Genomic DNA, 16,510 nt, shown 5'->3' with positions numbered 1-16,510 from the left:
TTGAAAGTCACTGAGCTCTTCAGTAAGGCTATTCTACTGCCAGTGTTTGTCTATGGAGATTGCATGGGCGTGTGCTCTATTTTATACACCTGTCAGCAAAGGGTGTGGCTGAAATAGCCAAATCCACTAATTTGAAGGGGTGTCCACATACTTTTTTATATGTAGTGTAGTTAATCCTGGCCCTTAAAAACCACACAGCTGACCAGGAGACAGAGGGCCCTTGGTCTCAACCCTGATAGTTGTCAGACAATAAGACTAACAGCTCATCAGATAATACTGGATATCATCATTAAACATGGTTGTATTTGAAATTGAAGAATTAATATGTCAGTAGTCTGAGACTTTGTCAGGGCAGGAGATGCATGCAAAGTTCTCTCCTCTGGCCCCACGCTGTGATCGCTTCCAGAATAAATGAGAAAGTCAAATAGCCTAACGTCTCCTCTGAGTGCTATTGAAGTATTTTTCCAGTACAAGACTACAAAGTAAGAGATGATGACAACATCTCCCTGATGTCACATTAAGAGACGGGAACATAAAAAACTAATTATTATTGTTGTCCAATGGCCACTATGCCCTCTGTTCTACAGTACATTGCAGTACATTCAGTAGACAGTCACACTGCCCATAGTAGTGTTCATTATGGGTCACTTACAAGGACACAAATCAATTGTGACAACCAAAGTGAGAACAAAGACTTAAAAATGCTGTAACAAATCAAACAGTAGTATTTGACATGAGGTGTGGAGTGGAGTGGTTTTACAAATGGGGAGTGTGGGATGGTGTGACATGTGGGGTGTGGTGGAGTGGTGTGACATGTGGGCTGGTGTGACGTGGGTGGTGTGGAGTGGAGTGGAGTGACAAGTGGGGTGGTGTGGAGTGGTTTGACAAGTGGGGTGGGATGGTGTGACATGTGGGGTGGGGTGGAGTGACATGTGGGGAGGAGTGGTGTGACATGTGGGGTGGAGTGGAGTGGTGTGACAGGTGGGGTGGGGTCGAATGGGTTGGGGTGGGGTGGAGTGGTGTGGCGGAGTGGTGTGACATGGGGTGGGGTGGAGTGGTGTGACATGTGGGGTGGGGTGGAGTGGTGTGACATGTTGGGTGGGGTAGAGTGGTGTGACATGTGGGGTGGAGTGGAGTGGTGTGACATGTGGGGTAGAGTGGAGTGGTGTGATATGTGGGGTGGAGTGGAGTGGTGTGACATGTGGGGTGGAGTGGAGTGGTGTGACATGTGGGGTGGGGTGGAGTGGTGTGACATGTGGGGTGGAGTGGAGTGGTGTGACTTGTGGGGTAGAGGGGAATGGTGTGACATGTGGGGTGGAGGGGAGTGGTGTGACATGTGGGGTGGAGTGGAGTGGTGTGACATGTGGGGTGGAGTGGAGTGGTGTGACTTGTGGGGTAGAGGGGAGTGGTGTGACATGTGGGGTGGAGTGGAGTGGTGTGACATGTGGGGTGGAGTGGAGTGGTGTGACATGTGGGGTGGAGTGGAGTGGTGTGACATTTGGGGTGAAGTGGAACTGGTAATGAAAGACACTACTAAAGAGCATCACTTTAATGGTATGATATCGTTACTTTGGCATGAATTGGAAAATGTGAAGAACCGGAAATCAAATCTTAGATCTGAGTAAGAAACTGAGTAGTATTAGTTGATGCGTTCCTGCAGAATTGTGGGAGGTCAAAGCTTGCCATTTGCAGCACTGAGGGACAGCTAGGGCAGTTCATTGGGGGTATTTGAGGTCTTGAGATTTTTGTGTTAGGGAAATGCAGGCCTAATGCTAAACATTTATGTTTAGCTTTTAATCATCGAGACAAAAGTCCTCTTCTTGCCGGAGGGGACACAAGTCAAGAACAGTCAGTGTCAAACATACGCTGGTGAAAACCAAATAAAGCCACAAATGATCCCTTCACTTGCAGTGAGTCCAAGGACTAAACAATGCAGTATATTTAAAAGTATTGCCATAAATGTCAATCCCCTGGCATGGGGGTTTGTTTAATTAATAAAGTGACTCACTTCTACTCTATTAAGACCTATGCTCTGTATTAATTTAGTTTTAATACAAATACCTTACATAAAATGTGGGCTTGAAGTCCTGCTTTTCAAATTATTGACTTGGGTTCTGTCCATGTTCACAATGAAAGCTTGGATTGTCTTTAATTTGTCTTGGATTGGATTTTAGAATTGACATTAATCGTGTGAAATAGCTCATTAAGATACACTTAACTGGAGTAAGTTATTAGCCTGCATAAAAACAATCTTAATATTTTTTATTGCTTATGATGACTAATGTTTTATCCATCCAATATTAAACCAGGGAAAACATATCGCTGTTACTTTACTAATGCAGGAAACTTTGGAGCTGCACTTAAACATCTAAAGAGGCTTTTACTCACAGCATGCAAGAGCTGTTCCACTTTATGTGTCACAGTTGACTACAGCACATTTTATCAACATATTCATAACCACAATATATGCTTGTACCTGTGCAGAAACACTTAAGCCTGAATAGTCAGAGCAGTACTAAAAGTCACAATTGTTAAGTTTGATAGTGGGACATCCACTCGACTTCTTTTTCAAGCAGTTCAAGTTGTAATGGTTCAGCTCATCCTTGGATCGCTCAGCTTGCACAACACGTATAATGATACCCCCTGCTGCTGCTCTAAGACCATGTTTTCAGCACAGACGCATTAGAGGAAATGTAAGCGTTTAAGAAGGGAATGTCACTCACAAGGTTATTGCCTCTCTCGACTGCTTGCTGTGCATTTACATGATGCTGACCAAGCTACGAAACACAGTCTACCACAAAACCAGTGCGGGATGCCATTTTCAGATAGACTCACCACCGGGGAATAACCGGAGGGATATCAGAGAATCTAGAGTAGAATTAGTCACTGAAATCTCCCAACATTACTAATGATTTCTTAAGCAGTGCAGCACACATTAGCTTCAATCCTAGAGCAACCTAAATCAAATTTGTAATAAAGATAACTACACTCACATCTCTGAAGTATTTATAAGCTAATGATTGGCTGACCTCCCCACAGTATCTGTGGGTTTTGGAATGAGCATGCCCTATGAATCATTTTCTGTCTGGTTAACTGTCTGGTTAATCTTGTTTCTTGGATATTGTAGTATCTCTACTGCAAATATGGCCAGCCCAATGTTTTTCTCTACACATCAATAACAATTAATGCTATCAGTATCCTGTTTGATTGACTTGTTAAATGGCAGCTAATGGCAGTTCCACACTGACTTGTGGAATTATAGTGTAAATAGATGGAATCCAGTACCTGTACTGTGGGGAGGGGTTCCCCTCTGCCTCACATGTAATGGTGGCTTCCTGGTCAGGGGAGTTGTTGGGGAGAATGAGGTCACTGGGCTCTGTCCTCCATTTTGGCCCTTGGAATAGGACATCTTGTGCACGAGCTGGAGAAGATAAGAAACACGTGCTGTGATACTCAGGCCTTAAACAATTGGTTTTCATCAATGTGTGACATTTCAGTCATCTAACGTCTAAGGATAACAAATTAGTCTGAACAAACAGGTAGAGGGTGAAAACTTCGAAGAATCGTGACACGCCAGCACTCGCTAACAGAGGTGACAAAAACTGATGACACATTTGAAAACCATGTCTTTAATTACAAGATGTTAATACACTGTACAAGTGCGACATGGCCATTAAAATATTCGATTTTGACGAGAGATAAGGAAACCATAATTTTATTAAATAGTGTGCTACTAACCCCGATAATTATAATAGCTTATCCATGAAAAACGTTATTGTTGGCAGAACTAATTCGATGTTGGCACTACAAAAAAGCATCTGAGCACTGCAAAAAGCGTGGAGACTTCATGTGACGTTGAAACGTCAGTCACATGCTTGCACCCGCGTGAATCCATTTGGAAGCAGTACGATTTATGATAACCAACTAATCTCTGCCTGCTTTCTTAGTGTTACATCATTGTGCCAACCTCAAAATATTTTGGACGTTTTTATTGGTAGCCTAAGACGTTATGTTTCGGATACTTACAGTGGGGGAAAAAAGTATTTAGTCAGCCACCAATTGTGCAAGTTCTCCCACTTAAAAAGATGAGAGAGACCTGTAATTTTCATCATAGGTACACGTCAACTATGACAAACAAACTGAGATTTTTTTTCTCCAGAAAATCACATTGTAGGATTTTTTATGAATTGATTTGCAAATTATGGTGGAAAATAAGTATTTGGTCACCTACAAACAAGCAAGATTTCTGGCTCTCACAGACCTGTAACTTCTTCTTTAAGAGGCTCCTCTGTCCTCCACTCGTTACCTGTATTAATGGCACCTGTTTGAACTTGTTATCAGTATAAAAGACACCTGTCCACAACCTCAAACAGTCACACTCCAAACTCCACTATGGCCAAGACCAAAGAGCTGTCAAAGGACACCAGAAACAAAATTGTAGACCTGCACCAGGCTGGGAAGACTGAGTCTGCAATAGGTAAGCAGCTTGGTTTGAAGAAATCAACTGTGGGAGCAATTATTAGGAAAGGGAAGACATACAAGACCACTGATAATCTCCCTCGATCTGGCGCTCCACACAAGATCTCACCCCGTGGGGTCAAAATGATCACAAGAACGGTGAGCAAAAATCCCAGAACCACACGGGGGGACCTAGCGAATGACCTGCAGAGAGCTGGGACCAAAGTAACAAAGCCTACCATCAGTAACACACTACGCCGCAAGGGACTCAAATCCTGCAGTGCCAGACGTGTCCCCCTGCTTAAGCCAGTACATGTCCAGGCCCGTCTGAAGTTTGCTAGAGTGCATTTGGATGATCCAGAAGAGGATTGGGAGAATGTCATATGGTCAGATGAAACCAAAATATAACTTTTTGGTAAAAACTCAACTCGTCGTGTTTGGAGGACAAAGAATGCTGAGTTGCATCCAAAGAACACCATACCTACTGTGAAGCATGGGGCTGGAAACATCATGCTTTGGGGCTGTTTTTCTGCAAAGGGACCAGGACGACTGATCCGTGTAAAGGAAAGAATGAATGGGGCCATGTATCGTGAGATTTTGAGTGAAAACCTCCTTCCATCAGCAAGGGCATTGAAGATGAAACGTGGCTGGGTCTTTCAGCATGACAATGATCCCAAACACACCGCCCGGGCAACGAAGGAGTGGCTTCGTAAGAAGCATTTCAAGGTCCTGGAGTGGCCTAGCCAGTCTCCAGATCTCAACCCCATAGAAAATCTTTGGAGGGAGTTGAAAATCTGTGTTGCCCAGCGACAGCCCCAAAACATCACTGCTCTAGAGGAAATCTGCATGGAGGAATGGGCCAAAATACCAGCAACAGTGTGTGAAAACCTTGTGAAGACTTACAGAAAACGTTTGACCTGTGTCATTGCCAACAAAGGGTATATAACAAAGTATTGAGAAACTTTTGTTATTGACCGAATACTTATTTTCCACCATAATTTGCAAATGAATTCATTAAAAATCCTACAATGTGATTTTCTGGATTTTTCTTTTCTCATTTTGTCTGTCATAGTTGACGTGTACCTATGATGAAAATTACAGGCCTCTCTCATCTTTTTAAGTGGGAGAACTTGCACAATTGGTGGCTGACTAAATACTTTTTTCCCCCACTGTATGTGTTGATTGTTGAGCTCCTTAAAGCCTACACGTTCGATTAGTTGTTGGAATGCTGCATCAATAGGCAGAGTGCAGTCCATCAAAAGTGGCCAATCAATAACACACTTTTCAACTTTTTGGCCAACCGAGTGTGATGTCTCCAAACCCTGCTGCATCAATCATTGAAGAACATTGAATTCCCAGTGTGCAGTGGCCCTTACTTCTTAAAATGTAAGGAATGGTTTCAACATGATTTAGACATGTAATACCTAGTGAGGTTGATTTATCTCAATATCCTCTGGACTTTTTCACATACAACCCTAGTGCCTGTAGTGCTGCCTTCCCCATTTTACTGAGTCCCATTGATACAAAAGTCACATGCTAAGTTTGATGGGTATATTAGCTATGCTGATTTAGTCTACACTACCTTCCCTTGAGAAATAGGCGTAAATTACCAATATGCTATTTCAAAACAATTAAAATGACATACATTGGGATTTGCAATGTCATGTGTACAAGCTAAAACAATTCAACCTCCTCTTTGTTACAGCGCTTTGAGATGTATTTAATGTAATGAATAGCGCTATAAAAGTTGAATAAATTATTATTATTTATAATTATTATTTGTTATGGTTGCCTTTCAGTGGAAAAATAGAGCGATAGAGAGAGAGTGAGAGTGAGAGTGAGAGTGAGAGAGTGAGAGAGAGATTTTCATCCCAATCCCAGGTGACCACAGGGTCAGTGTGGCAAGTGGATTGTGATGAAATACAGGCGCAGTTCCATCCCAAGGATCCTGATAAGGATCTCTGACATCTCATACACAGGAATAGGAATGGAATCACAGATGTCCCTGGAGGTGCAAATGCAGTAGGCTGCTCAAGGGATGGCTGAAGGGCAACAGGGGAAGTAGCCTACCGTAAATGAAAAACTGCATTCTAATCAATTGAACCATGTCAGTATAAAATATGATATGTTTGGTTGCAAATACTGTGTGGGTGTCTCTATCAGTTTCTTATAAACAGCAAAAGAGAAGATTAGATCTAGGCTTGGTATCTGACTGCCATCAAATGTAATGCAATACTAAATCTGTAGAATTGTGTAGTCAGTGCACAGAATGGTTCATTTCAGTTCATAGCGTTCTTTCAAGCCAAATCTGGAGAATGCATATAGCACTTTAAAATGATGTAGGCAACACTGTAAGCATGAGATCTCTTACATTTCCATATGAGACCAAAGAGACAACACACATCAGTGTCATACTGTCAACTTCAAACTATCAGTGCTCCATTGAGCGGTATTGCAGTAAACTTGCAAAAAAGGTATACCAGTTTCTAATTTGTAACAAAAAGAGCAATAAGGCCTACTAATATTGTGCAAGTAATAACATTAATATAAACATTAATCATCCCACTAATGGAAAATCATATATGATTAGGAGTTTGTAGGATTATAACAGTAAATACCTCATCTTGAATAAAATGTGTAGTAGAACATCTTACCGGCAAGGCAACCAATGATTGATAGCAGCAGAAGTCGTTTCCATAGTAACATCATCTTCAGTTGCCAAGGGCAAATACGACTCATCCAATTGCTTCTGAATGGAATGTTCTCCCTTGATTACGAGAATCTTAATCTGAGGGGAAAGTAATTATAGAAATAATTAAAATAAGACATTATGAGCCAAATATTTCAAGCATTCAACATCAGAACATTATTCCAGTATTGCTAAAGTTGCACTATTCATGTTCTTTATTCTTTAATAGTTTTTAGAATACATTAAGTAAAAAACAAACAGTGAAAGCACTGTAAATTAAATCCACTCACTAAGGACAACATACGCACATTACGACGTTACTGTATGCAATGGTTGAATAATTACATTATTAATTATACTGTATGCCCTTTGATGACTAAATGTAATGGAAAATACAAATGTTGACACATTGTGAGTAAGTAAGGAAGGACATACTGTATATATATCAAAAAGAAAATAGGCATGCAACACATTTGAATACCAGGTATAGATGCATAGCCAGCCATCATCTGTGACACTTTCAAATGTTCTCCATAACACCTGCTCTAGATAAACTCGTACACAGCGTTGTACGAGATCTTCAGTTTCTTGGCAATTTCTCACATAGAATAGCCTTCATTTCTCAGAACAAGAATAGACTGACGAGTTTCAGAAGAAAGTTATTTGTTTCTGGCCATTTTGAGCCTGTAATCGAACCCACAATTGCTTATGCTCCAGATACTCAACTAGTCTCAAGAAGGCCAGTTGTATTGCTTCTTTAATCAGCACAACAGTTTTCAGCTGTGCTAACATAATTGTAAAAGGGTTTTCTAATGATCAATTAGCCTTTTAAAATTATAAACTTGGATTAGCAAACACAACGTGCCATTGGAACACAGGACTGATGGTTGCTGATAATGGGCCTCTGGACGCCTACGCTAAAAATCAGCTGTTTCCAGCTACAATAGCCATTTACAACATTAACAATGTCTACACTGTATTTCTGATCAATTTGATGTTATTTTAATGGACAAAAAAAAGGCTTTTCTTTCGAAAACAAGGACATTTCTAAGTGACCCCAAACTTTTGAACGGTAGTGTACATTTTCCTTTCAAAACACTTTCGATCTCCTTTGACTGGCAGAAAAAGGTTTTATGCTCCCATTTTTGCAGAGGTGGGATATTGCTTGTCATTTTACCTTATAATCCATGCTCTGATGAAGGTCTTGCATCCGAAACCTTAGCCTAATTAATTTAAATGTGTGCATTGGTCCTGAGTGTGCGGATATTTATTCCATTACCTTATAATCCATTGAAATTATATAGTATATTACATTATTTCACTCCTATGTTTTATTTATTTATTGCTTAGACCTGTGTGATATGTCCCTAAAGCATAGGGTTACTTACTAAGGTTTTCAATATTCCCTTTCAAAAGCTTTCAAACCTGGTTTCACAGACATAAGCTAGAGGGACGTTTTTCCATTGAGCGTATGCCATGCTCGCAAAGTCTGAACTGAATTCACAATGCATCACGCATAATATTGTCTGACAAGTAATCTAATCTTTAGCCAACTCTCTTGCTATCTCTCTCAGAATGACCTTCTTGATCCAAACCAGTCAGGTTTCAGGACTGGTCATTCAACTGAGACTGCTCTTCTCTGTGTCACGGAGGCTCTCCGCACTGCTAAAGCTAACTCTCTCTCCTCTGCTCTTGTCCTTCTAGACCTGTCTGCTGCCTTTGATACTGTGAACCATCAGATCCTCCTCTCCACCCTCTCCGAGCTGGGCATCTCCGGCGCGGCTCACTCCTGGATTGCGTCCTACCTGACCGGTCGCTCCTACCAAGTGGCGTGGCGAGAAGCTGTCTCCGCACCACGTGCTCTCACCACTGGTGTCCCCCAGGGCTCAGTTCTAGGCCCTCTCCTTTTCTCCCTATACACCAAGTCACTTGGCTCTGTCATATCCTCACATGGCCTCTCCTATCATTGCTACGCTGACGATACACAACTAATCTTCTCCTTTCCCCCTTCTGATAACCAGGTGGCGAATCGCATCTCTGCATGTCTGGCAGACATATCAGTATGGATGACGGATCACCACCTCAAGCTGAACCCTGGCAAGACGGAGCTGCTCTTCCTCCCGGGGAAGGACTGCCCGTTCCATGATCTCGCCATCACGGTTGACAACTCCGTTGTGTCCTCCTCCCAGAGTGCGAAGAGCCTTGGCGTGACCCTGGACAACACCCTGTCGTTCTCCGCTAACATCAAGGCGGTGACCCGATCCTGCAGGTTCATGCTCTACAACATTCGGAGAGTACGACCCTGCCTTACACAGGAAGCGGCACAGGTCCTAATCCAGGCACTTGTCATCTCCCGTCTGGATTACTGCAATTCGCTGTTGGCTGGGCTCCCTGCCTGTGCCATTAAACCCCTACAACTCATCCAGAATGCCGCAGCCCATCTGGTGTTCAACCTTCCCAAGTTCTCTCACGTCACCCCCCTCCTCCGCACACTCCACTGGCTTCCAGTTGAAGCTCGCATCCGTTACAAGACCATGGTGCTTGCCTATGGAGCAGTGAGGGGAACGGCACCTCCGTACCTTCAGGCTCTGATCAGTCCCTACACCCAAACGAGGGCATTGCGTTCATCCACCTCTGGCCTGCTGGCTCCCCTTCCTCTGCGGAAGCATAGTTCCCGCTCAGCCCAGTCAAAACTGTTCGCTGCTCTGGCACCCCAATGGTGGAACAAGCTCCCTCACGACGCCAGGACAGCGGAGTCACTCACCACCTTCCGGAGACATTTGAAACCCCACCTCTTTAAGGAATACCTGGGATAGGATAAAGTAATCCTTCTACCCCCCCCCCAAAAAATAATAATAATATATATATATATATATATATATATATATATATATATGTATATATATATATATATATATATATATATATATATATATATATATATATAAAAATATATATATTTATATATATATATATAAAAAAAATAAAAATAATAACCAATTGTAAAGTGGTTATCCCACTAGCTATAGGGTGAATGCACCAATTTGTAAGTCGCTCTGGATAAGAGCGTCTGCTAAATGACGTAAATGTGCCCTTGAGCAAGGCACTTAACCCTAATTGCTCCTGTAAGTCGCTCTGGATAAGAGCGTCTGCTAAATGACTAAAAATCTAAATCTAATGGGCCTTCTGATCTGGATGTGGTGCCTATTGTTCTACAATTCCAATTCTAGCATTATTCCAATGGTAAAAGCTTTCTTTCCTAAAGCTTTCACCTACATCCCTGTTACCACTGGTAACTGATATGCCTCTCAGGATTAAGCATTCTAACCTTTCTCCATATACTGAGAATGTGACACTTTTGTGGATTAACCCAGTAGGCTACTACTATCTTTTGCATTCTTAATATAGCAGTAACATCACATATAAAACTATGGTTTCATCGTCTTAAGATGTTTTACAAACCAAGACATTGCAATAGCTACAATTACAGAATTGTGTGTGCAGTTTAAAGGGAGCAATATAGGCCTAGCTGTTATTGTACATCCATTGTTATGAGTCACATTTTGCAAGAAGCACCAGCCTCCTGCAGCCACCTATACTGTCGCCCAGAACACACTCTTCAGGGGGGTGATCTCATTTGGTTACAGATTACATAATATTCCGGCCAGTGCTGGTTTGGCACCATGGTTCTGGTGCCAGTAATTGTTCCTCATCTGCTGTAATTGCGGGGCACAGTGTGTCTCAGAATGGATTTCCTGGTGTCTTTCAAGTTTTAGGGGGCATTATGCCACTGTAAATCGTGTCACATTGGATTACACGCTTTGAGATCGTACTGGGTAGAGATGTGTGCCACATTCCTCAGTTTGTCTGCCATCTCAGTCATCCCATCCTATCCTTCCCAGTCTAATGCAGGGACCCAAAGAGGACAGACTGTATTTATAATGCATTTATAATGCATTCCTCTAGTATTTTCAAGATGAGTGCTTTATTTTGACAAACTCAGTGGAGACCAGAGCATGTGAGCAGAGTTGAGCAGTTGGAACACATGCTCATGGCTCGTGGAGCGGTGCTTGTGCTCCATGTCTTTTCCTACTGCTCCGCTAAAAACCGCTCCATGCTCACAGGAAAAAAAAACTGTTAGCTCCATTCATAAAAATCACAATTTAACCAACACTCATCTATTTTTGTCATTACCTGAATCTACCAATTGTTTTTTAAGGACATTTGAATAAACATGAAAAGGTGAATGTAAGAAGATAACATAATTTCAAATAGGCTACATTTTATATTACACAGCATATAAACACTCAAAATAGGTCAGGAGCCAGACAGGGAGCCTAAGAAGGAACGAAAATAAATTATTTAGGCTATATTATTTCTATTATTTCAAGGCTATAGCCTACAAAGGAATACATTGTGAAGCATTAGTGAGTGCAACACAGTAGGCTGGTAGGGACATAAAACGCTCAGCATTTAAACAACATTTAATTGTATTCAATCATTATAGTCTAGAAATGGTGCATATAGGTGCATACAGGTTGTGATTTACTTAGAATTAAATACAAATTAAACGAAAAATGACTTATTAGTGCCTTTGAATTCATCAGCACTGGAGAATATACTCTCCACATTCGCAGAGCCACTGGGGATACTAAACACCCTTTTGGCCACTCTTGCCAGGATGAGCAGAGATGCAGAGTTTTTAGGCAAAATAACCAAATCAAAATGGAAAGCTCCTTGAACGTGGGAATATGCCAGGCCTATTGGGCCAAAATCAATGATGGCCTATTGTATAGATAATAGAACAAAAATGAACGAAACGTTTAACAGATCTGACATTTAGTTTATAAATACTTTGATACAAATACACACTTACAGTTGAAGTCAGAAGTTTACATACACCTTAGCCAAATACATTTAAACTCAGTTTTTCACAATTCCTGACATTTAATCCTAGTAAAAATTCCCTGTTTTAGGTCAGTTAGGATCACCACTTTATTTTAAGAATGTGAAATGTTAGAATAATAGAATGATTTATTTAAGCTTATATTTATTTCATCACATTCCCAGTGGGTCAGAAGTTTACATACACTCAATTAGTATTTGGTAGCATTGCCTTTAAATTGTTTAACTTGGGTCAAACGTTTCAGGTAGCCTTCCACAAGCTTCCCACTAAGTTGGGTGAATTTTGGCCCATTCCTCCTGACAGAGCTGGTGTCACTGAGTCAGGTTTGTAGGCCTCCTTGCTCGCACACGCTTTTTCAGTTCTGCCCACTCATTTTCTATAGGATTGAGGTCAGGGCTTTGTGATGGCCACTCCAATACCTTGACTTTGTTGTCCTTAAGCCATTTTGGCACAACTTTGGAAGTATGCTTTGGGTCATTGTCCATTTGGAAGACCCATTTGCGACCAAGCTTTAACTTCCTGACTGATGGCTTGAGCCGTTGCTTCAATATATCCACATAATTTTCCTTCCTCATGATGCCATCTATTTTGTGAAGTGCACCAGTCCCTCCTGCAGCAAAGCACCCCCACAGCATGATGCTGCCATCCCTGTGCTTCATGGTTGGGATGGTGTTCTTCGGCTTGCAAGTAACCTCCTTTTTCCTCCAAACATAACGATGGTCATTATGGCCAAACAGTTCTATTTTTGTTTCATCATATCAGAGGACATTTCTCCAAAAAGTACGATCTTTGTCCCCATGTGCAGTTGCAAATCGTAGTCTGTCTTTTTATGGCGGTTTTGGAGCAGTGGCTTCTTCCTTGCTGAGTGGCCTTTCAGGTTATGTCGATATAGGACTCGTTTTACTGTGGATATAGATACTTTTGTACCTGTTTCCTCCAGCATCTTCACAAGGTCCTTTGCTGTTGTTCTGGAATTGATTTGCACTTTTCGCACCAAAGTAAGTTCATCTCTAGGAGACAGAACGCGTCTCCTTCCTGAGCGGTATGACGGCTGCGTGGTCCCATGGTGTTTATACTTGCGTACTATTGTTTGTACAGATGAACATGGTACCTTCAGGCGTTTGGAAATTGCTCCCAAGGATCAAGCAGACCTGTGGAGGTCTAAAAAAAGAATCTGAGGTCTTGGCTGATTTCTTTTGATTTTCCCATGATGTCAAGCAAAGAGGCACTGAGTTTGAAGTTAGGCCTTGAAATACATCCACAGGTACGCCTCCAATTGACTCAAATGATGTCAATTAGCCTATCAGAAGCTTCTAAAGCAATGACATCATTTTCTGGAATTTTCCAAGCTGTTTAAAGGCACCGTCAACATAGTGTATGTAAACTTCTGACCCACTGGAATTGTGATACAGTGAATTATAAGTGAAATAATCTGTCTGTAAACAATTGTTGGAAAAAATACTTGTGTCATGCACAAAGTAGATGTCCTAACCGACTTGCCAAAACTATAGTTTGTTAACAAGAAATTTGTGGAGTGGTTGAAAAACAAGTTTTAATGATTCCAACCTAAGTGTATGTAAACTTCCGACTTCAACTGTAGTTATCTACCAACCTCATTCCTTTCTTTTAGCATGTGCACGTAGTAAGTACACCATCATACTTTTGGGATAAGTGTCTTTTCAGATTCCACAATTACTCTTTAGTTGTGGGCACTACATCACCGCACTCCCTCTCTTGCACTTGGTCCTCATCTTTGTAAGTCACCTTGATTTAGCACCTGTGTGTTTTATCAGTTTCTTAATGAAAACATTTAGTGAACTCCATGACAGTAGCTAAAGCAAGGGGCTATTAGCAGCACACAAGTAGACTACAAATGCATGCTGGGGCGGGCATGCTCTGAACTCGTGAAGTGATCGCTACTGGAGCACTACTGGAGCGAAATTGGAGCGGGCAAGAAGGCCGACGCTCCAGCCTTTTGGAATCTCGCTCCACGCTCCAGTCAAATTGGGCACGCTCCGCTCCAGCTCTGATCCGCTCACATACTCTGGTGGAGACATTGCTTGACATGTTGGATCCCCTGCTTGTGAGAGAAGTCAAGCTTGGCAGTCAACATGTCAAGCAAAATATCTCCACTGAGTTCATCAAAAATGAAGAGCTCATACTGCAAATACACTGAGTGTACAAAACATTAAAGACACCTGCTCTTTCCATGACAGGTAAAACCAGGTGAAAGTTATGATCCCTTATTGATGCCACTTGTTAAATCCACTTCAATCAGTGTAGATGAAAGGGAGGAGACAGGTTAAGAAGCATTTTTAAGCTTTGAGACAATTGAGAAATGGATTGTGTATGGGTGCCATTCAGAGTGTGAATGGTCAAGACAACAAATGTAAGTGCCTTTGAACGGAGTATGGTAGTAGGTGCCAGGCACACCAGTTTGTGTCAAGAACTGCAACGCTGCTGGGCTTTTCATGCTTAACAGTTAACAGTTTCCTGTGTCTATAAAGAATGGTCCACCACCAAAAGGACATCCAGCCAACTTGGCACAACTGTGGGAAGCATTGGAGTCAACATGAGTCAGCATGGGGGGGGGGGGGGGGGGTCACAACTCAATTAGGAAGGTGTCCTTAATGTTTTGTACACTCAGTGTAGGTATGCATTATAATTACTGTCTGTCTTCTATTTGGCCATGTACTGTAGTGGTAAGGGTGGCTGGATATCATTATACACTGGCGGAGGTGAAGTGAAATTATGAATACAAGATTGCTCTGCCAAATGTAATGAGGCATCACAGTTTCACCTTCACAATAGCTAAGCCTAATGAAAGTCATTGTCTAAACGTATCCCAGAGTAAATGAGATGACTTCTTGGTTAGAGGGGCTGTTGTTTGGCGCATAAATGATAGGCGAGGTGGTTAAAGGCATTCGTTTTCCCTGAGGGGACGCATAATTGCAAAGAATCCAATAAGGGCGGGAGTAAAGGAGAGAGGTTCCATCACAACATGAGAGAGACGGTGAGCTGTTTTCTGATGCAACAAGACCTATGGCAAACAAAGCTGGACCAGCAAGTACTGTAGTGTACATCTCAAAAGGAGACACTGTTACACAGTTAGATTAGAAAATCAGATGTATGACAAGACAGCCTCATCTAAAACCTCATTCATATTGAAGATTGTCTCTTTTTAAGACAGGATACATATAATTGTGGTGTAATCACTATTATTGCACTCCGCTGGAAAATCTCTACGGTCAGCATCAACCAGAGACATGATTTCAGTTCAAAGTTCCACCATGAGCTGTGATTTACCCAAGAAAGATTATGAGATCATCGTCATCTGAGTGTGCCTCACTGTTTAGTTTATCCAGTGATCCGGCTGCTGAGTAGACTTAATTTCACATGGGCCAATGAGTATGAATAAATGTTGCATTGCACATGGTTAGTATATCAAAGTTGGGTAATAAAGACTTATCAAATGGAACAAGGCCATTGAAAGAAGTCTTTGAGATTGTTTCGCAATGATGGTCTAAACGCTCTGAGCTGAGTAACTGAATGGTGTTTGTCCAAGACCAATTCAGTGTATTGACTTATTTTGTAACCTCTTATTTTACTGCCTCCCTTCCTCTCCTTACAGCTTTGTACCATTTCCATCCAATGAAATAATGGTTTTACATAATCAAATGAATACCTCTCCTGAGATATCTCTGTCTGCTGTTTCAAGTGCGGCTGCCATGGAAGCACATCACATAATGCAGAACACTGAGACGCTCCATAAAGATGACTGATTGGCATGTCGTTACGTACATGTGTGCATAAGATAACATGTGATTAGAAACTGACAAACTGGCTGTGACTAAGACCAAAAATGCACAGATCGCATCAATGAGTAATATAGACCGAGCTCAAAGACGAGGCGAATGTTATTACGTTTCTCACTTCTGTCAGTCAAAGAAACATTATAGTGATGTTGAGTCACAATTGTTCTATGTAGCTACAGTATAGTATAACAGATAAATTGTTAACTGAAAACGAGAAAGTAACGCCAAACCTCAAAATTGAAAATGATTTGTAAAGATTACGATTTTTATCAACAATCTTGCATTTGAAGACATAATCAATATGTCACAAATGTAATCCATTAAACTACATTTTATGTAACAAGATATTTTCAGGAGAAGAAAGTTTGTTTAACCCCCCAATAACAGCTGTGCACAAAGGGTGAGGTGATTGATAATTATCTGGTCACCCAAAGAAGGAAGCTTCTTATAACTGTGAAAAACATAATAATTCATGGAAGGCCACACTGTTCAAAAGACAACAAACAGTATAATCCAGTCATTCCCTCAGATGTTAACCAAGGGGCCAATGCATCGGTGAACCCAACAGCTGTTGCAAACCATGGGGCCAGGCAGACAAGTAAATGCACTTAAAGAGGCAGTCTGGGATTTTAAGCACTTACA

General features: G+C 41.6%; 1 protein-coding gene across 1 annotated transcript in view; it reads right to left on the bottom strand.

Moving 5' to 3' along the window:
- LOC311138428 (contactin-3-like) overlaps nucleotides 1–7,167 on the bottom strand; it is a gene marked incomplete at both ends in the record, with an annotated part of 37,567 nt that extends 30,400 nt beyond the window's left edge. Inside the window, 2 exons of the mRNA XM_084173110.1 lie at nucleotides 3,286–3,421; nucleotides 7,113–7,167. Coding sequence (XP_084029236.1) covers nucleotides 3,286–3,421; nucleotides 7,113–7,167 — 191 coding nt within the window. The remainder of the gene's footprint in view (nucleotides 1–3,285; nucleotides 3,422–7,112) is intronic.
- Between the last annotated feature and the right edge of the window lie 9,343 nt (nucleotides 7,168–16,510).

The sequence above is a fragment of the Coregonus lavaretus genome (genome assembly GCF_964263955.1).
Source record: "Coregonus lavaretus genome assembly, chromosome: 12".
Taxonomy (NCBI): Eukaryota; Metazoa; Chordata; class Actinopteri; order Salmoniformes; family Salmonidae; genus Coregonus; species Coregonus lavaretus.
The sequence above is the reverse complement of the archived record's forward strand: the minus strand, read 5'-3'. Positions and strand labels throughout refer to the sequence as shown.